Raw genomic sequence first — 18,005 nt, forward strand, 5'->3', positions numbered from 1 at the left:
TTGAAGGCTAGGCTAGTTGTGAAGGGTTTTAGCCAAAAGTATGGCCTGGACTACCTTGAAACTTTTGCATCAGTAGCCAGACTAGACACCATCAGATTGCTGGTTGCCTTAGCAGCTCAGATGGAGTAGAAAATCCACCAGCTCGATGTGAAGTCTGCTTTTCTCAATGGTTTTCTTGAAGAGAAAATTTATGTGGAGCAACCTCAAGGTTTCAAAGTGTCAGACAAGGAAGACATGGTCTACAGGCTCAAGAAAGCCTTATATGGCTTAAAATAGGCACCAAGGGCCTAGTATAGCAGAATTGGTAGCTACCTGCTCAGCCTGGGATTTCTAAGAAGCTTCAGCGAGCCAATTTTGTATGTTAAGAAGGAAGGAGCTGTGACACAACTTATTGTGTCTCTGTATGTTGATGATATTTTGGTCACAGGAGGAGACCAAAAGATGGTGGCTAATTTTAAAGCCAAAATGGAGAACATGTTTGAGATGTCTGACTTAGGCCAAATGACATATTTCCTAGGAATGGAAGTGTTTCAAACTGAAAATGGAATCTTCTTAGGACAGAAAACTTTTGCTGCAAAGATCCTAAGCAAGTTCTCTATGGAGAATTGCAAGCCAGTAAGTACACCTGTGGTTGTTGGAACAAAGTTATCAAGTCAAGTGGATAATGAAAAGGTTAGTGAGAACCTCTACAGAAGCTTAATAGGTTGTTTGTTATATTTGACTGCCACATTATGCATTCTGTCAGTTTGCTCTCAAGGTTTATGAATTGTTGCAATGAGGAGCATTTTCGAGCAGCAAAAAGAGTACTTAGGTACATCAAAGGTACCCTGAGTTATGGCCTGTTGTATAGCAAGACTGATAGGCTAAGGCTAGTTGGCTATACTGATAGTGACTGGGCAGGCTCAAAAGATGACATGAAGAGCACTTCAGGTATGCTTTCACCCTAGGCTCAGCTATTTTATGTTGAAGTTCGAAGAAGCAAAATGTGGTTGCTGATCAAGCAACTGAAATTTGAATATGTAGTAGCTCTTTGGGTCAGTAAATCAAGCCATATGGCTGAGAAAAATCTTAACAGATTTAAATTTATACCAAGAGGGAGCAACAAAAATTTATTGTGACAACCAATCTGCTGTTGCAATTGCAAAGAATCCAGTTTTTCATGGTAGGACAAAATATTTTAGCATTTAGCTTCATGTTGTGAGAGAAATGGAGCAAGCACATGAAGTGAAACTGATTCATTGCAGTTCAGAAGAGAAACTGGCGGATATTTTTTACAAAAGCCCTTAGTTTGACACGATTCCTTCATTTGAGAGCTGAAATGGGAGTATGCAACATGCTAGCCAAGGAGGAGAGTTGAAGTTGGCCAGCATGTGGCACCAAGACCAGCAAGCAACAGACTATGAAGCTCGAGCTTAGTAGATACAGCTGAAGAAACTGCTTTATTTTGTTTATTTTGTTACTCTAAGTATTTGTTATGTAATTTGGTTTGATTTCAACTTGTTGCTGATGTATTTGATGTGTTTAGGTAGTGATTGAGTTGAAAATCAGTTTTGTTTATATGAACAAGTTAGTTTAACAAGTTTCAATGTAATTTTTAGTGGAGTTAGGTAGATGTTTAGGTAAGTTTGACTTGTAATGATCAGACTATGTCTTGTATATATAATGGCTTTATGCCAAAGTTTCTTTTTTGAATGAAATTATCAGATTTTGTTCCCATATGCTCCATTATATTTCTTGCTTTTAGTTCTGTTTTTGTTCTTAAGCAAATTTCTGCTTTTGTTTCTTTATCAAGGCATGAGGCTTGCTGCACAAGCTTTCAACTCTGCCTGCTAAGCTTTGTTCTAACACTAACACATGGTTGTAGATGGCTTCGTAGAGAAATTTCATATACTCTGGAAGTTCCTCCATTGCCTTAAGATCCCATCTGCAATATGGAAATACTTTTATCACAACAAGTCATTACACATATTTAGATTTTTATATATACATTACCGATTTACTGCATTTTTGTATTTCTCAAGCTCATCCAGTAATCCATATGTGTCAAATATACCATCTAATGGAGTTTCTAGGGATCCAAATTTTGTGACATTCCTCCTACACTTGGAAAATTGGGGACCCGAAGGAGAAATTTTCGTTGCCCAAAAAGTAACACTCAATTAGCCTATCTTGAACAAAAGGAAGCCTTTCCTTAACATTCAAGTCCTTCCACCACCTGCCCATACATGTAGGACAATTTATCATTTTTTATGAAAAAACCTCCTTTTTTTTCCCTAGAGCATGATCTTACTCAAATTTAAAAGCAAAAAAGAACAAAAGAAAAGAAAAAAAAATGATCTTACTTCACTAGCTCTTGTAGCTCCTTGAGATAAATGGATTGCAAGATGTTGTAGTACAACTTAGTTAACTCTACAAAACCGAATTCATCCTATCATTATCATCATCTCTCTGGTTTTGGTAGTTACCAATGAAGTCTCGTGCTTCGGTCCATACCATTCTCCAGTGTTGTGAGTATTCCATTGACTGTTGTATTTGCTCACCCATTCTCCTCTCCATCTTTTTCTTTAGTACTGACAGATGTTTAGCACTGAAGTTCAGAGCCCCATCTAAAACATCTTCTTCTGGCATCCCAAGGTACGATGCTTCGTGTAAACTTAAAAGCCCTGCAACATCTTCTCTTAAGCTATCCATCAATTTTCCATTTCTATTCATGAACTTGTTAAACACATCTGCATTTACATTTTCACCTTTCATAAGAATATCACATTTCGGTCCTCAAAATTGATATAAAACTTGTTAAAAACATAGCATATAATGTGTAGGTAAGCAATTTGTTAGGTTCTTTACATAGGAAGAAAAATAGAACCAAGTAATCCGGATGAAATATGAAGCTCTGTCTAAAAATAGAGCAACAAAGTAATAAACTCGAATAAAGTATGAAAGAAGCTTGAGCTTCAAAGACTTGAGAATTGCAAGAGAGAACAACTAAAACAGAAGAAAAAACAAATTGTTGAGGAAGAAAAAATTTTTTTATTACTTTTCATTTCATCCAGCAAAAGTATATATGTTACAATAAAATTAACAGTTACCTAACATAATTGCTCCCATAAATGCTTGTCAAAAGCGTTGCTAAAATTACAAACAAAATGTAGCTGACATACCAACTATCACATTCAAATCTTGACCAAATCCTACTAACTTAAAAGTTAAATTACAAAGCAACCAAATCAAGTTACAAATAAAGAAAATGATTCTGCTTCATTTGGTTAAGCTCCAATGCTGGTTTCCATGCTGGCCTGATGTTGCATTGCAGGCCAAAGCTTAACACTACTCCTTGGACTGTATGCAACAAACTCCAATCTTTCTTCTTAAAGTATCAAATCATGTAGCACTGAGAGACTTGGTTAAAATATCAGCAAATTGATTTTCTGAGCTACAATTAACTAGATTTACCTCCTTTGATTGTTCAGCCTCTCGAACAAAATGGAATTTAATCTTAAAATGTTTGGTCTTGCCAAGAAAAACACGATTTTTAGCTATAGCAACTGCTGACTAATTATCAACTCTGATCTCAGTAGCTTGAGTCTATTCTTTATTTAAATCACACAACAACTTTCTAAGCCAAATGGCTTGATTAACAGTTGCAGTAGCTGCAATATACTCTGCTTTAGCTGTTGATTGAGCAATAGTTTGTTGCTTCTTTAAGCTTCAATAGAAAACCCCTGAGCCAAGAGTAAAAAAGTATCTAGAGGTGCTTTTCATGTCATCAATGGACCCTGCCCAATCACTATCTGAATACCCTATTAGTTTGAGCTGTTTTGCCTTCTCAAACTTCACACCATGATTCAAAGTTCCCTTCACATATCTGAGAACTCTCTTTGCTACTTTAATATGAAGAATATCGCAGCAATGCATAAATCTGGATAGGAGAGTAACAACATACATGATATCAGGCCTAGTAGCTGTTAAGTAAAGCAAACAACCTACCAAGCTTCGATACTCCTTCTCATCAACCCTCTCTTGATTCCCACTACTAGTCAGGTTCTCTCTTTGAGCCATTGGTGTGCTGACTGTTTTACATTTTGTCATGCAAAATCTATTGAGAATCTTCAAAGCAAAGGCATGTTGGCTAATAAAGATGCCTTGGTCAGATTGGTTCACTTCTATTCCAAGGAAGTATGTCATAACTCTCAAATCTGTCATTTCAAAAACTTCTTGCATTTGCACTTTGAACTCATTGATCAGCTCTTCCTTGCTTCTAGTTACAAGTAAGTCATCTACATAAGGTGAGCCAATCAGAAGAGTTTCATTTTTTGACTTCTTTATAAAAAGTGTAGGTTTATTAACACTTTTCTCGAACCCGAGCCTAGATAGGTATTCACCAACCCTGTCATACCAGGCCCTTGGTGCCTAGTTCAGACCATACAAGGCCTTTTTTAGCCTGTAGACTTTGTCCTCTTCACTATGAACCTTGAACATTCTGGTTGTTCAATAAAAATCTCTTCCTTGAGGAAGCCATTTAAGAATGCTGACTTGACATCGAGCTGGTGAATTCTCCATTGTTTCTGTGCAGTTAAGGCAAACTTAATTGTGTCTAACCTCACTACTGGAGCAAATGTCTCCATTAAATCAATGCCATATTACTGACTGTAGCCTTTCACCACAAGCCTTGCCTTATACTTATTTAATGAACCATCAACATTGTATTTGGCTCTAAAAAACCACTTGGCACCTATGACTTTCTTATGATCAGGTCTGTTAACCAATTCCCAATTGTCATTCTTGTGGATCATTTCCAATTCAGCTTACATGGCCTTCTTTCAGCATTTGTCCCTGGCAGCCTCTTCAAAATCTGAAGGTTCAACTATTGCAACATCACATCTTTGGTAGATATCAGCAATAGTCCTTGTCCCTCTCACAGGTGCTTTATCAAAATTATCATCAACTGGCCCTTCTTCAGCTCGTTCCAAACTGCTGTCCAGCTGATCTTCTTCAATCAACCTTGCATCTACATCATTTCAGGTCCAAACCTTCTCTTCATCAAATCTAACATCCCTACTCACCAAAATCTTCTTTGTCGAGGGATCATATACCCTGTAGCCCTTATTGGTGCTGCTGTAACCAGCAAAGATCCTAGGCACAAATCTTTTGTCTAGTTTGGTTCTCTTTTCAACTGGAATAAGAGTGTAGCAGATACAACCAAACACCTTTAGGTGTGACACTATTGGTTTGAGATCATGCCAAGCTTTAAAAGGAGTCTTTTCCTTCACAGCAGTAGTAAGAAGCTTGTTGAGCAGATATACTGAGGTATTGACAGCCTCAGCCCAGAATTTGCTTGGTAGCTTGCTCTCAAACAGTAAGCATCTAGCCATATCAAGCACTGTTCGATTTTTCCTCTCACATACTCCAATTATCTGAGGAGTATAGACTGTTGTTAGCTGATGATGAATTCCATCTTGCTCATACAGCTTTTAAAACTTCTCAGAAAAATACTCAGCACCATTATCTGATCTCAAAGCCTTGATCTTACAGCCTGATTGATTCTCAACTAAGGCTTTAAATTTGCTAAATGCCTCAAATACTTCTGAATTTTTCTTTAAAAAATGAACCCATCAAAATCTACTGAAATCATCAATGAAAAGCACAAAATACTTGCTGTCATTTAAGGAGGAAGACCTTATTGGTCCACAAATGTCAGTGTGAACTAATTCGAGCTTGCCTCGACCTCTCCATGCCTTATTGACTTGGAAAAAGGCAGTCTTGCCTGCTTACCAAGCTAGCAAACTTCACAAACATCATCACTGACTTCAATTTTGGAATGTCTTCAACCAAATTCAACTATACAGCAAACCAAGTGATTTGTAACTGACATGGCCTAACCTCTTCTACCATAAACTAGCTCAGTCAGTAGCACTAGTATAGGCCTTCTTCTCTAACTGATTTACATCTAACATGAAACATCTATCAGTCATAGGCACTGTAACCGGTACTTGACTAAATGAATCCTCAACAACACAAGAGTTATTCTTGAAAACTAGTGAATAACCCTTCTTGATTAGCTGACCAACACTAAGCAGGTTTTGATCTATGTCAGGTACATAAAGTACATTAGAAATAACTTTGTTACCTGAATGTGTACTAATCACTGCATCTCCTTTGCCTCTGCATTAATAAGGTTGCCATTTCCATCTCTTACTTTGGAAGTAAATCTTCTGTTAGGATTCTTGAACAACCTTTCATCTGAAGCCATATGGTGAGAACAACCACTGTCAACTAACCAGTTCTTGCTAATTTTGCTTGAGGTTGCATAACAAGATATAGAGTAAACATGCTCCTCCTGAGCTTGAACATCCTCAGCAGCTTAAGCTTGGTTTTGCTGCTGAGTTTGAGCCATTCCTTTGGTCTTACACATTTTCTCAACAAGACCAAATTGTTTACATTTCCTGCACTGGACATCTGGCCTGTACCAGCAAAACTTCTCCAAGTGTGTGGTCTTCTTGCAGTGAATGCATGGTGGAAACCTCTTCTTACCAGCATCTCTCTTGGATTTCTCCCTTTTATCAAGCCAAGGTTTCTTCCTTTTTTGACTTGAACCTGAGCCTTCTTTGACCTTTTCTTGAAAAGCTCCTTCAGGATGCTCTTTCTTCCTATTGGCCCTCATTTGCTTAAGTGCATACAAGGATTTACCAACTCAAACAGTGAGATGACTGATAAATCCCTCGAGTCCTCCAATAAAGATATCTTTAACTCAAATTTTTCAGGGATAGTTGTAATGACCTTTTCAACAACTCTGCTCTCACTAAAATCATCACCAAGGAGCCTAATGTTGTTGACTATGACCATTATCCTATCAGAGTACTACTTGATAGTCTCTGAGTCTTTCATCTTCAAGTTCCCAAAGTCTCTCCTAAGGTTGATTAGTTGCTGCTGTCTTATTTTGTCTGACCCCATAAACTCCTCCTTTAGCTTCTCCCATGCTTACTTTGGTGAGTCACAAGCCATTATTCTAGTAAAAATCACATCGGATACTCCATTTTGTAAGCAAGCCATAGCGTTATGCTTCTTGGCACAATCTTCACTATGTTGCCTTATCTGTGCAATGGTAGGATTGGCCCTCAATGGAGGTGGTTCAACATCATTTTCTACAGCATTCCACAAGTCGTGTGCTTGGAGATATGTCTTCATCTTTACTACCCATATGTGGTAGTTTTCTCCAGCAAACACAGGTGGTGGTGTAAAGCTCATCCTTACAGTAAACAAACAGACAAACAAAAAATAGCTTCTGCTTCTTTTTTCTTTAAGTTTTCTCCACAAAGAAAGATACCAATAACAGAAGCCATCAAAGATGACAGGCTCTTAATACCATTTGTTGGGTTTTTTACACAGAAAGAAAAATAGAACCAAGTAATCCAGATGAAATATGAGGCTCTGTATGAAAATAGAGCAATAAAGTAATAAACCCAGATAAAGTATGAAAGAAGCTTGAGCTTTAAAGACTTAAGAATTGCAAGAGAGAACAACTAAAATAGAAGTAAAAACAAATTCTTGAGGAAGAAAATGAATTTTTCTTAGTTTTCATTTCATCTAACAAAAGTATATATGTTACAATAAAATTGACAGTTACCTAACATAACTGCTCCCACAAATGCTTCTCAAAAGCTTAGCTAAAATTACAAACAAAATGTAGCTGACATACCAGCTATCACATTCAAATCTTGACCAAATCCTACTAACTTAAAAGTTAAATTACAAAGCAACCAAATCAAGTTACAAATAAACAAAATGATTCTGCTTCATTTGGTTCAGCTCCAATGCTTAACACAATTAACCTGTGGAAATGAATAAATGATTCGGACGTAAAATCGTGAATTGCATAGCTACAGATGGGTAAGTTTAGCAAAAATATCATGGATTTAATTTTCAAAAAGGTAAGCCACTCCTAGTCGTTGCATCAAATCTAATTGGCAACGTGCCTCTTTCACGCTAGCAAGTAACTCCCTAGCACATTGCTTAAGTTCCTCGAGATGACTACCATGACTCTCAACCTCAAAACAGTTACCAATGAAAATGGGTCACTTAAATCCAAACTAAAAAACTGTAATTTTTTATGTTGTTATTTTAAAAATATTTGAACAGAAACATCTCTCCAGGATGTTTTCCCAAAAGAAGTAGTAGTGTTTTCACATACTGTTACTTAAAAATCCTCACAATTTTTTCTATATAAGTGTTTCAAAAAAAATTATTATAGAGGAAGAATTTTCAGAAAAACCTCCCCATATTCTTGTAACAGAACTTTTCAATAGATGACATTTTAAGCTATTATATTCTAAAAATCCTCTATAGTATTATGAAAACATTCCAGTTCAAATTGGATCAGCATTGTTCAAACACTATACAAACTCAAAAGATCCAAATTTTGTCACCCATTCAATAGTCCAAATAGTTAAAATTTTTTGACCAAGAGATTGGAGTGAAAACCCAAGTTCTTCAAAGAAATTTCCAGCCAAATTTACCACCAAAATAGACCACCACCCATATTTCACTTATTGAGATTACCAAACGGCCTGGTACAATGCCTTCTTAATGAAAAATCAACATATGAGGCATTCCTGGCTTATATATTTCAAATATGGTATCCAATTCAAATTCCCAAATTGGTTTCAAGAACGGTGGAACTAGTATGGACCATCATCTTTCCATATCTTGTAACATCCCGAAATAGGGCCTAGTCGGAATAGTGGTTTCGGGACCACAAATCTGACATCAAAATAGTTATTTTATGATTATTATGAGGCCTAGAATATGCGTATATGTATGTGTTAGAGTTTCATGAAGAAATTCTTTGAGTAAGGTGTTCAATTGGAAATTAGGGACTAAATTGAATAAATTGCAAAACTTGATTTCTAGAAGCAATTTGTATGAAATTGCTTTGGGTTATGAATTAGAAGGTCTTGGAGTGAAATTTTCCCAATTTCTAAGTTTTGGAACAAAAATGGGCTTGCATGGTTGAAATTTTAAAGAAAGGGCATGAGGGTATTTTGGTTATTTGGTGTTTTAATCAAATAAAATGGGAAAAGAAAGGCAAAAATCAACCATTTTCTTCTCCACGGCTACCAAAAATTGAAGGGATACCATAGCTATGGTTTTCAAGTAGGGTTTTCAAGCTTTCTAAGCTCAATAGTAAGTGCTCCCAAGCCTCGTTTTTCATGCTTTTTGTATTTTTGAAATCCCGGTAGCTTGCTCTCTCCATTTCTACCCATATTTCATGCTAGGGTTCATGTTTAAAAATTTACCCATGCATGAGTTGCTTGTATTTTGATGGATTATGGAGCGATATGAAAGATGAATGTGTATTACACATCTTTTCCTAGTTGATTTTCATGCAAAACCCTTATAGGGACAATTTTGCAAATATTGTAAAATGTGTGGTAGAAATGAGAAAACAATGGGAAATTTGGGCTACCATAAGAAGGAATAGTGCTAGGCTTGGGTAAGATAAAGAGTGCAAGTGTTTCATTATACAAGCCTAGGGACTAAATCGTAAAAATGTGAAAGGTTAGGGGCAAAACGGTTATTTGGACCGGAGGTAGATATTAAACTTGAAATGCATAATGTAGTGTATTAATGAGTTAATTTTATTGATATAGACCCTGAGGAACAAATTCCGAAGGTCGATCGAGGTAAACGCAAGGTTTCGGAATGACCGAAACACAACTCTGAAACGAATACCAGGTAAGTTCGGATAACTTAAAGTAAACCCCTAATATGTAAATTGTATGATTTATGAATGCATGATGATTGTATTTATTATTGGCATGAAATATCATAGAAATGCATATTTGATGATAACATGTGAAAAATGTCTCGGTTGAGGTTGAAAAAGAGAATTCGATGGACAAACCCTTTTTGACAGGTAAACTGAGATCCTGCATGTGTTGTAGTAGGATTTAGCCGGGACGGGTAATCCGTGATCTCAAGTATGAAAAGGAATCTAGCCCAGACGGGTGTTCCTTGAATGTAACACCCCGTACCCGAGACCGTTGCCGGAGTCGGACACGAGGGGTTTGCGGACTTAAATCACTTATTTGCATGATCCATTTTGAAATTTCGAGACGAGTGGCTAAGCGCATCACCGTCACCTTAAAATCATATCTCGAGTTCCAAAACTCGAAAAACATTCAGTAAATTTTTCTGAAACTAGACTCATATGTCCATCTTAAAATTTTTCTAGAATTTTGGACGAGCCAATTAGTACTGATTTATTAGTTAAAGTCTCCCTATTTCGTGATTCGACTACCCCCGACCTTTGCATTACGACTTCAATACTAATGCCATTTATTTCTATAGAAACTAGACTCGAAAAGGAATCTGTACATATATGGCATGACTTCTAATTATCTCTGGTTAATTTATAATGAATTTCCAAAGTCGGAATAGGGAATCTAGAAACCGTTCTGGCCCTGTTTCGCGAAAACTTAAATATCTCATAATATACTATTCATATGATCATTTCGTTACTTTCCTATGAAAATATATTCATCAAGGTTCGATTACATAATTTATTCACTATTTAATTCCATTCCTAATATTTTTAGTGATTTTTCACATTCACGTCACTGCTGCTATCAGCATCTATTTTTAAGGTAAACTTTACCTATTACATAGTTTCCATGATTCAACTAGCCCTTTTAGCATATATTGCACAAGATATGATCATGATTAACCATTCCAATGGCTAATCGTTCCCAAACATTTCCATACCACTTAATGAACATCATACAAGACGATTATAATACTAAGCTCAAAGTGTATATAAGCCATTTTCGCATGGCTATCCAAATTTATACAAAACCAAAGGGTCCATGACCAACAACAAAAAGGGTAGTTCTATACATGCCATTTCAAAGTTCAACCAAAAGTGTACTAAAAGGGGCTTTGATAGTGTGGGAGACTTCGACTTCAATAATCCCGAGTCTGATAGCTGTCGAACCAAAATCTATAAAACAGAGATTCAAAGAACGGAGTAAGCATTTAATGCTTAGTAAGTTTTGAGCAACGGAATTAGGCTCAACTGAAGTATAGGATTCATATAACTAAACGGATAATTTCATATACACATATATTCTCAAAAATCAGTCCTACTTACATTTCCAACCCTTATATTCATACATAAGGGATCAACTTAACCAAAACCTAAGCTCCTTAATCGATCGAGCGAATACTATTTAACAGGAATCAATTAATCCAATGCATGTACAACACATACCTCGTTGTTGAGTTTTTACGAGCGTATTAATTGAAATTATTACAGCAGATCGCTCAATCCCAAATCACGTACCTTCGGAATTTAACCGGATATAGCTACTCGCTCAAATGCCTTCGCGACATAGCCCGGTTAGAGTAACTCGCACAATTGCCTTCGGGACTTAGCCCGGATTTAGTAACTCGCACAAATGCCTTCGGGACTTAGCCCGAATTTAGTAACTCGCACAAATGCCTTCGGGACTTGCCCGGAACTAGACACTAGCGCAGATGCCTTCGGGACTTAGCCCGGTTATCATCCAAATATTCATACACATATCAATAAATCATGACACATCTATATTTCATTTTCATAATTGGAGTTCAAACACACGTCACGTATTAAGCAATCCCATTTTCGGCTCACTAGCCACATACAAATAGCATGGTTTAATTTGCTTTATGACACTATCTCTATGCACATACGGCTACCCGTCATACGTATAGACTAATTAACTCAACATATGATTCAAGTAGAATCATCATATCACCGTATATTTGTTATGCTCATACATCATGACTTAATCAAATCGGTAACTAAGTCTCGTTACTCGAAAACTTACCTCGGATGTTGTCGAATGATTTCGATGGCTATTCGACCACTTTTTCCTTTCCTTTATCGGATTTAGTTCCCCTTTGCTCTTGAGCTTAATTTAACAAATAAATTGATTTAATCATTTGAGCATCGAAAAGAAGAACTCAAGGTACTTAGCCCATATATATACGTTAGACATTAAAGTCACATACATGTGAAATCATGCATCAACTCAACATATTAACCCACACTCCCTTTTAGCCGATTGTCTAAACCAAGATAAAGGCATCAATATGCTTGCCTCTAACCGAATACATGCAACACTAATCTTCTCATGTGGCCGAGTATGCATGTATATGTTGAGGCCAATTATATACTTAATACCACCCATAAATGGCATACCAATACATCATGTGCAAACATATATATATATATATATATATATATATATATATATATGCAAGAGCCAAATCATAAGGTCGATTATAACCATTTCATATATTTTCATCATATACCCGAATGTACAAATACATTATAATAACTTCCAACTCAAATCATGTTACAAATTTATGCTTCACAAGGATAAATCATTAACCAAATATAAACATATATCCGAATTCACATGTATATTTTATTTTTACATGAAGCATAGCCGAATCATTTTAACCATGAGTAACATAACAAGCATAAATCATACTTATGGATATACCATGGCCGATTGCTTCATGAAGTTGCTAAGACCTACCCTTTTCAAATTCTCACACACACTCTATCATCTTCATACCTCACCAACACAACATCAAACATCCACCAAGAAGACAACACCCATGGCCGAGTATCATCTCCTCACATAGCAAAGATTTAAACCATAGGCTAGTTAGAACTCAAGCTAACAACTAAAACAAGCATGAATCTCATGGCACAACATCAAACTTACCTTAACCTAGATACAAGTATGGCTGAACCTCTTCCTAATCCTCTTCCAAGCCGAACATGAAGCAAGAGCTCCTTCCTTCTTCCTTAGAACTTTCGGCCAAAAGAAATGAAAAGGATGGACACTTTTTTTCTTTGTTTTCATCATATTCCCTTTCATTATTTTATTACCATGCTCCTTATTTTATTTTTCCTAACATACATCACTAACATAACATGTTTTTGACATGTTTCCACCCATAGCATGGCCGGCCACTATGCTTTAATTTGGCTAATTTGACATGCAAGGACAAGCACTTTCCCACATATATTAATAGGCCACTTTAACACTTGCCTAGCATATTTCTAAATTGTCTCACATAAGTCCCTACTAATAAATTTCACATACACTGACCAAATTAAAGTATGGAACTATCACACAAGCATTTACGCACATCATAAACACAGAATATAACCTTTAATTATTTATAAGACTCGGTTTCGTGGTCCCGAAACCACTTTCTGACTAGGGTCAATTTAAGGCTGTCACATTGAATGATCAAGCCTATCGAAGAATATGTGTGCATTATGGATTTAGCCCGGACGGGTAATCCGATTAGGGTCTGAATTTAGCCTGAACTGGTAATTCAGATCCGAGCTCATTAAGGGTGTTTGTTGCTATAAGGGATTTAGCCTGGACTGGTAATCCCGACATCACCTTATGAGTTCATGATATGGGGGATTTAGCCTGTACTGGTAATCCTGCCATAAGATGTGAGGTTCGCAGGAGTGCATGTATGTAAAATGATCATTCGTAAGAATTGACGGATTATGGGTATTCCATCGGGATTTCCTAGAAAGTCAACGGGATTAATATGAAGTATGTCAATAAGATGATGAATGATGAGCTCATCTACATAAATTACATGATGCTTTATTATATGACTGACTTATTGATTGAGTGCATGTGATAGGGAATCATTTCATAATTGATGATTTCATGATTTAAATATGGATGTATGCCAGTTACTCAGTAAGTTTACTTTCCAGTTATTCGAGCTTACTAAGCATGAAAATGCTTACCCCTCTCTTTTTCTGTGTCTCATAGAGCTCAAGGACTCATAAGAACTGGAAGACGATTGGAGAGTCAACACTCTGTCAACTAGACAAGCTTTGGTATAAAGACTTTGTTTATTTTGTTCAATGGCATGTATAGTATTTTTGAGTATTATTTTTATAAGTATCATCTGATTTGCCAAATGAAGGCAAGTAAAAATATGTTTATCTTTTTGTATATAGCCACGAAAATTGGCTTAATTGAAGTAGGCTACGACCTACGAATTTATGCATGATTTTATTTACAAGTGATGGGTTGTTACCAATTGGCGATGAATCACATGAACGAGCCAATTTCGGACGAATTAAAGTGACATGGAAACCCATAAAAACTATATGGAACATAACCTTTCATGTATGTAACCAATGATATGAGGTTTCCATACAACTAGTTTTATTAAGATTATTTACAAGTGTATAATCATGTTTTCCTTCAAACTTGGCAATCACTAAGCACAAGTAATGGAAAGGGGTGACTAAAGGCTTGGAAAATAGCCTATTAGAGTCCACATGGTTAGACACACAAGCATGCGTCTAGGCCGTGTGTGACACACGGTTCTCTCCCATGGGCGTGTGCTATGGCCGTGTGTCCCCAGTACTTAAAATTTTAGCTCAAAGTTGTACATGGGTAACCCACACGGGCGTGCGCCATGGCCGTGTTAAAATGTCAGTGTCGTCCACGGGCAGACAACAAGGATGTGTACCGTGATCGTGTTGATAAGTCAGTGTTACCCATGGCTGAAGGGCATGGACGTGCCCCAAGCCACACGGGGGTGTGAGTCCACACGGCCCACCCACATGGGTGTGTGACACTTTATGATATGGAAAAAAATTCCTAAGGAGCCAAGTTTTATTGAGCATACCCGAATTTGTCCCGCACTGCCTCTAGGTATGTTATAGGCCTCGAAGGCCTATATAAGGGGTGAGTTGTTCATGGACGAAAAGCTTAAAATTTGAGAAAAACTTGGTAACTGAATTTGGTACGTTTCAAAATGTAAAGTCCTGGTAATGCCTCGAACCCTATCCCGGCATCGGGTACGGGTGAGGGATGTTACATATCTTACCAAAAAAAAATCAAAATTTATGGCCCAAGTTATTTGACACATTCTAGCCCGAATTGGACCAAAAACACATCTATAAAACTTGCATTTTTTCTCAAAATTGTGCATTTCTTAGATTCTTTCCTAGATTTACTCTTATGAATAGGATCCATGTATTGGAATTCCATTATTAGTTCGAAATTCTAGAATGAAATGGTGGGACAAACTTAATGATGAAAAATATGATTCCAAGTACTTGGATAATTTTTTCAACAAGAATCCAAAATTATGTAAGTTCATGGCCTCAGATCAAACTACAACAAAATTCTTTCAAGCAAAACTAATTGCTAGTGCAATGTTGGCTTAAGCCAAGACCAAGAAGGAATTAAAAGAACTCATTGCTGAAATGCTCATCTCAATGAATTTTGGATCAGAAGACGAGAAATCCTCAACGTCTTCAATTAAAATAGTTGATCTTGCATACGATACCACTTCAGTAACTATCACTAGAACCAGAAAAAATAAAAAAAATATTTTTGAGCAAAGACAAAAGATGAACAGGGGAGATTCCCTACAAGAAAAAGATGAATGAACTGTACACCTCTAACCCGTCTCCATAATCGAAGTTGGGTCACAGAATATTACGACATCAATTTAAACCTTTATCATTACTTACTCATAAATATCTAACCATGAATATAAACAATTAATCACATTGAAATTATAAAAAAATACACTTACGAGCCCTAAATCGAGTTTATGGGGCCCTAAAAATAGTTTGGAAACATTCTGGGGTTGATTCAAAACAAAACGGAAAAGTTAGGAAAAAAGTTGAAACATTTGAAAATAGAGGACACACGGCCCTGTGTCACAGCCCAGACCGTGTAGATATTTAAAATTCAAACACACGGTCGTGTCTCAGACCGTGTGTCCACCCATGTGTGCATTCAATGTCGGGTCACACGGCCGTGTGTCACAACCCAGACCGTGTAGACATTTAAAATTTGGACACACGGTCGTGTCCCAGCCCGTGTGTCTGCCCGTGTCTGCATTCAATGTTGGGTCACACGGCCGTGTCGCAAGCCATGCCTCATACTGTGTAAATAACTGTTTTAAGACACATGGCCGTGTCGCAGGTCGTGTGAAATCTACAGCTAAATCATTACGACACACGGCCGAGTAGATAGACTGTGTGAGACACACGGCTGTGTGACAGCTTGTGTGATAGCCCGTATCCCAGGCTGTGTGCACAAAATTTCACTTCTAAAACAAGTAATTTTTACATCTATCTTGGTTCCTAAGCCAAACCTAAAACCACATTAAAACCATGACCAAAATTCTCCTCAAACAATTCGAAAAAAAACATACATATCAAAATCCTGCAATTCATGTGCCTAACCAATGTGCCATTCAAAGGCACCTCAAAAAGATTTTAACATTCAATAAAGCAAGATAAGTAGACACATAACTCAAACCAAGATCTCACATTCTAACATCAACCCAATGACCAAATATATATATATAACTGAGTACATATATATAGACTTTCTTCTAATACTAATTCAAGCACATTAATAGCATAAATTACCAAAGTGACCAATTCACTAGAATAACCACCATGTCAAAGCATTTACATAAATAACTCCAAACATCTATATGTAACTATGTTTTAAAGCAACACATCATTCACAACTTATAGAACTACATTCAATACAAGTAACCTTTACTAGAATTAACCATAACTAAAAGATCATTGTTTCAATATTGACAACCTAGGTACATGCCAAGATACAAAAGAAATATATACTTGAGTTCGGGATTGATGTTGGATGCCAAAATGTCAATCAAAAGTAGGTACCTAACTTGACATAAGGTAACGATCAATTAACGAATACTTTACTTGACTCAAAGAGCTACAATTTCATTTAATAACCATCATTTCATAAATTAATTCATACAAAGCTTAATCCAATGTGGTTATTATTGAATTCAACCCGAGTATACATAATTATATATCTTTCTTAATAATTCTCATTTACCAATGTTCTTCAATTTGATTAGACCTGATTTGTATGAGTTAGTTAGTGGATGGCACCCAGTGCCTAATGGATAAACCGTAACAGATATTTGCATCTAGCGCTAGTTGGATAACCAATGATAGATGTGCCTAGCGCTAGTCGGGTAAACCGAAAAATATAATGGTGTGCCTAGCACTAGTTAAATAAACTGAAAAAGGTTGCACCCAACGCTAGTTGGATAAATTGACAAGTATAATGGTGTGCCCAGCACTAGTCGGATAAATAAAAAAAGATTGTGCCCATCGCTAGTTGGATAATCGATAATAGTTGTGCCCTGCACTAGTTGGATGTACCAATGATGAGTTGCACCCAATGCTAGTTGGATAAATCGACAATTTTGATTGCATAATTTCACATTCCATCAATTCATAATCAATCTTTCGTATTAATCAACTATGCTATATCCCATGATCAAATTTCATAACATTCAATATAATTCCATAATATTTCATTCAAGCAATTTAAATTCTAGTCATTCATTGATTCATTCCATAATGCCACATTTCATATATATAATTCACAATTTCTCATTTCATAATTTAATCATTTGCATATATATATATAAATACAATTAAGATATCAAAGTAATAAATAGTTATTTAAATTAAATAAATAGAGTTTGAGTTCAAAGACTACGAACATACTGAATTTACGATAGTTTCCGGTGATCGAGGTTGATTAATCAACAACTTTCTCCTTCCCTCGGCTAACGATCACTTTACTCTTTTCTTGATTTAATACAATAATCTAATTCAATTAACTAACTCAAAACGTCAACAATTCAAGTTAACAATAAATTATAAAATCACATTTCAACATTTAACCCTTAATAATTGGTCACTACACAACTCAGTTCTTAACATAAAAATTAATGTCATCTCATCCTCATTTAATTTCTATAGCTAATCGAATATACATATAATTCACTATCAATACCTGAATTTTGTTAAATTTGTAATTTAAATTCACTATTAATCCCTGAATTTTGTTAAATTTGTAATTTAACACCATGACATTTTAATT

General features: G+C 36.2%; 1 protein-coding gene across 1 annotated transcript; it reads left to right on the forward strand.

The window, feature by feature from the left end:
- Window positions 1-465: 465 nt before the first annotated feature.
- On the forward strand, window positions 466-1,357 carry LOC128280682 (uncharacterized mitochondrial protein AtMg00810-like). Its single transcript, XM_053018909.1, has 3 exons — window positions 466-672; window positions 783-930; window positions 1,245-1,357. Exons 1-3 carry the CDS (start codon window positions 466-468, stop codon window positions 1,355-1,357), a joined length of 468 nt encoding a protein of 155 aa, XP_052874869.1.
- The last annotated feature ends 16,648 nt before the right edge of the window (window positions 1,358-18,005 follow it).

The sequence above is a fragment of the Gossypium arboreum genome, chromosome 1, assembly GCF_025698485.1.
Source record: "Gossypium arboreum isolate Shixiya-1 chromosome 1, ASM2569848v2, whole genome shotgun sequence".
In the NCBI taxonomy this organism is placed as follows: domain Eukaryota; kingdom Viridiplantae; phylum Streptophyta; class Magnoliopsida; order Malvales; family Malvaceae; genus Gossypium; species Gossypium arboreum.

Excerpts from the sequence above, each read along its gene's own strand:
- LOC128280682 (XM_053018909.1), top strand. The coding sequence starts at position 466 with ATGGAGAACATGTTTGAGATGTCTGACTTAGGCCAAATGACATATTTC. Across the intron at positions 673-782 it reads GTCAAGTGGATAATGAAAAG|CATTTTCGAGCAGCAAAAAG; the intron begins GTTAGTGAGAAC and ends TGCAATGAGGAG. Across the intron at positions 931-1,244 it reads TGACATGAAGAGCACTTCAG|TTCAGAAGAGAAACTGGCGG; the intron begins GTATGCTTTCAC and ends GATTCATTGCAG.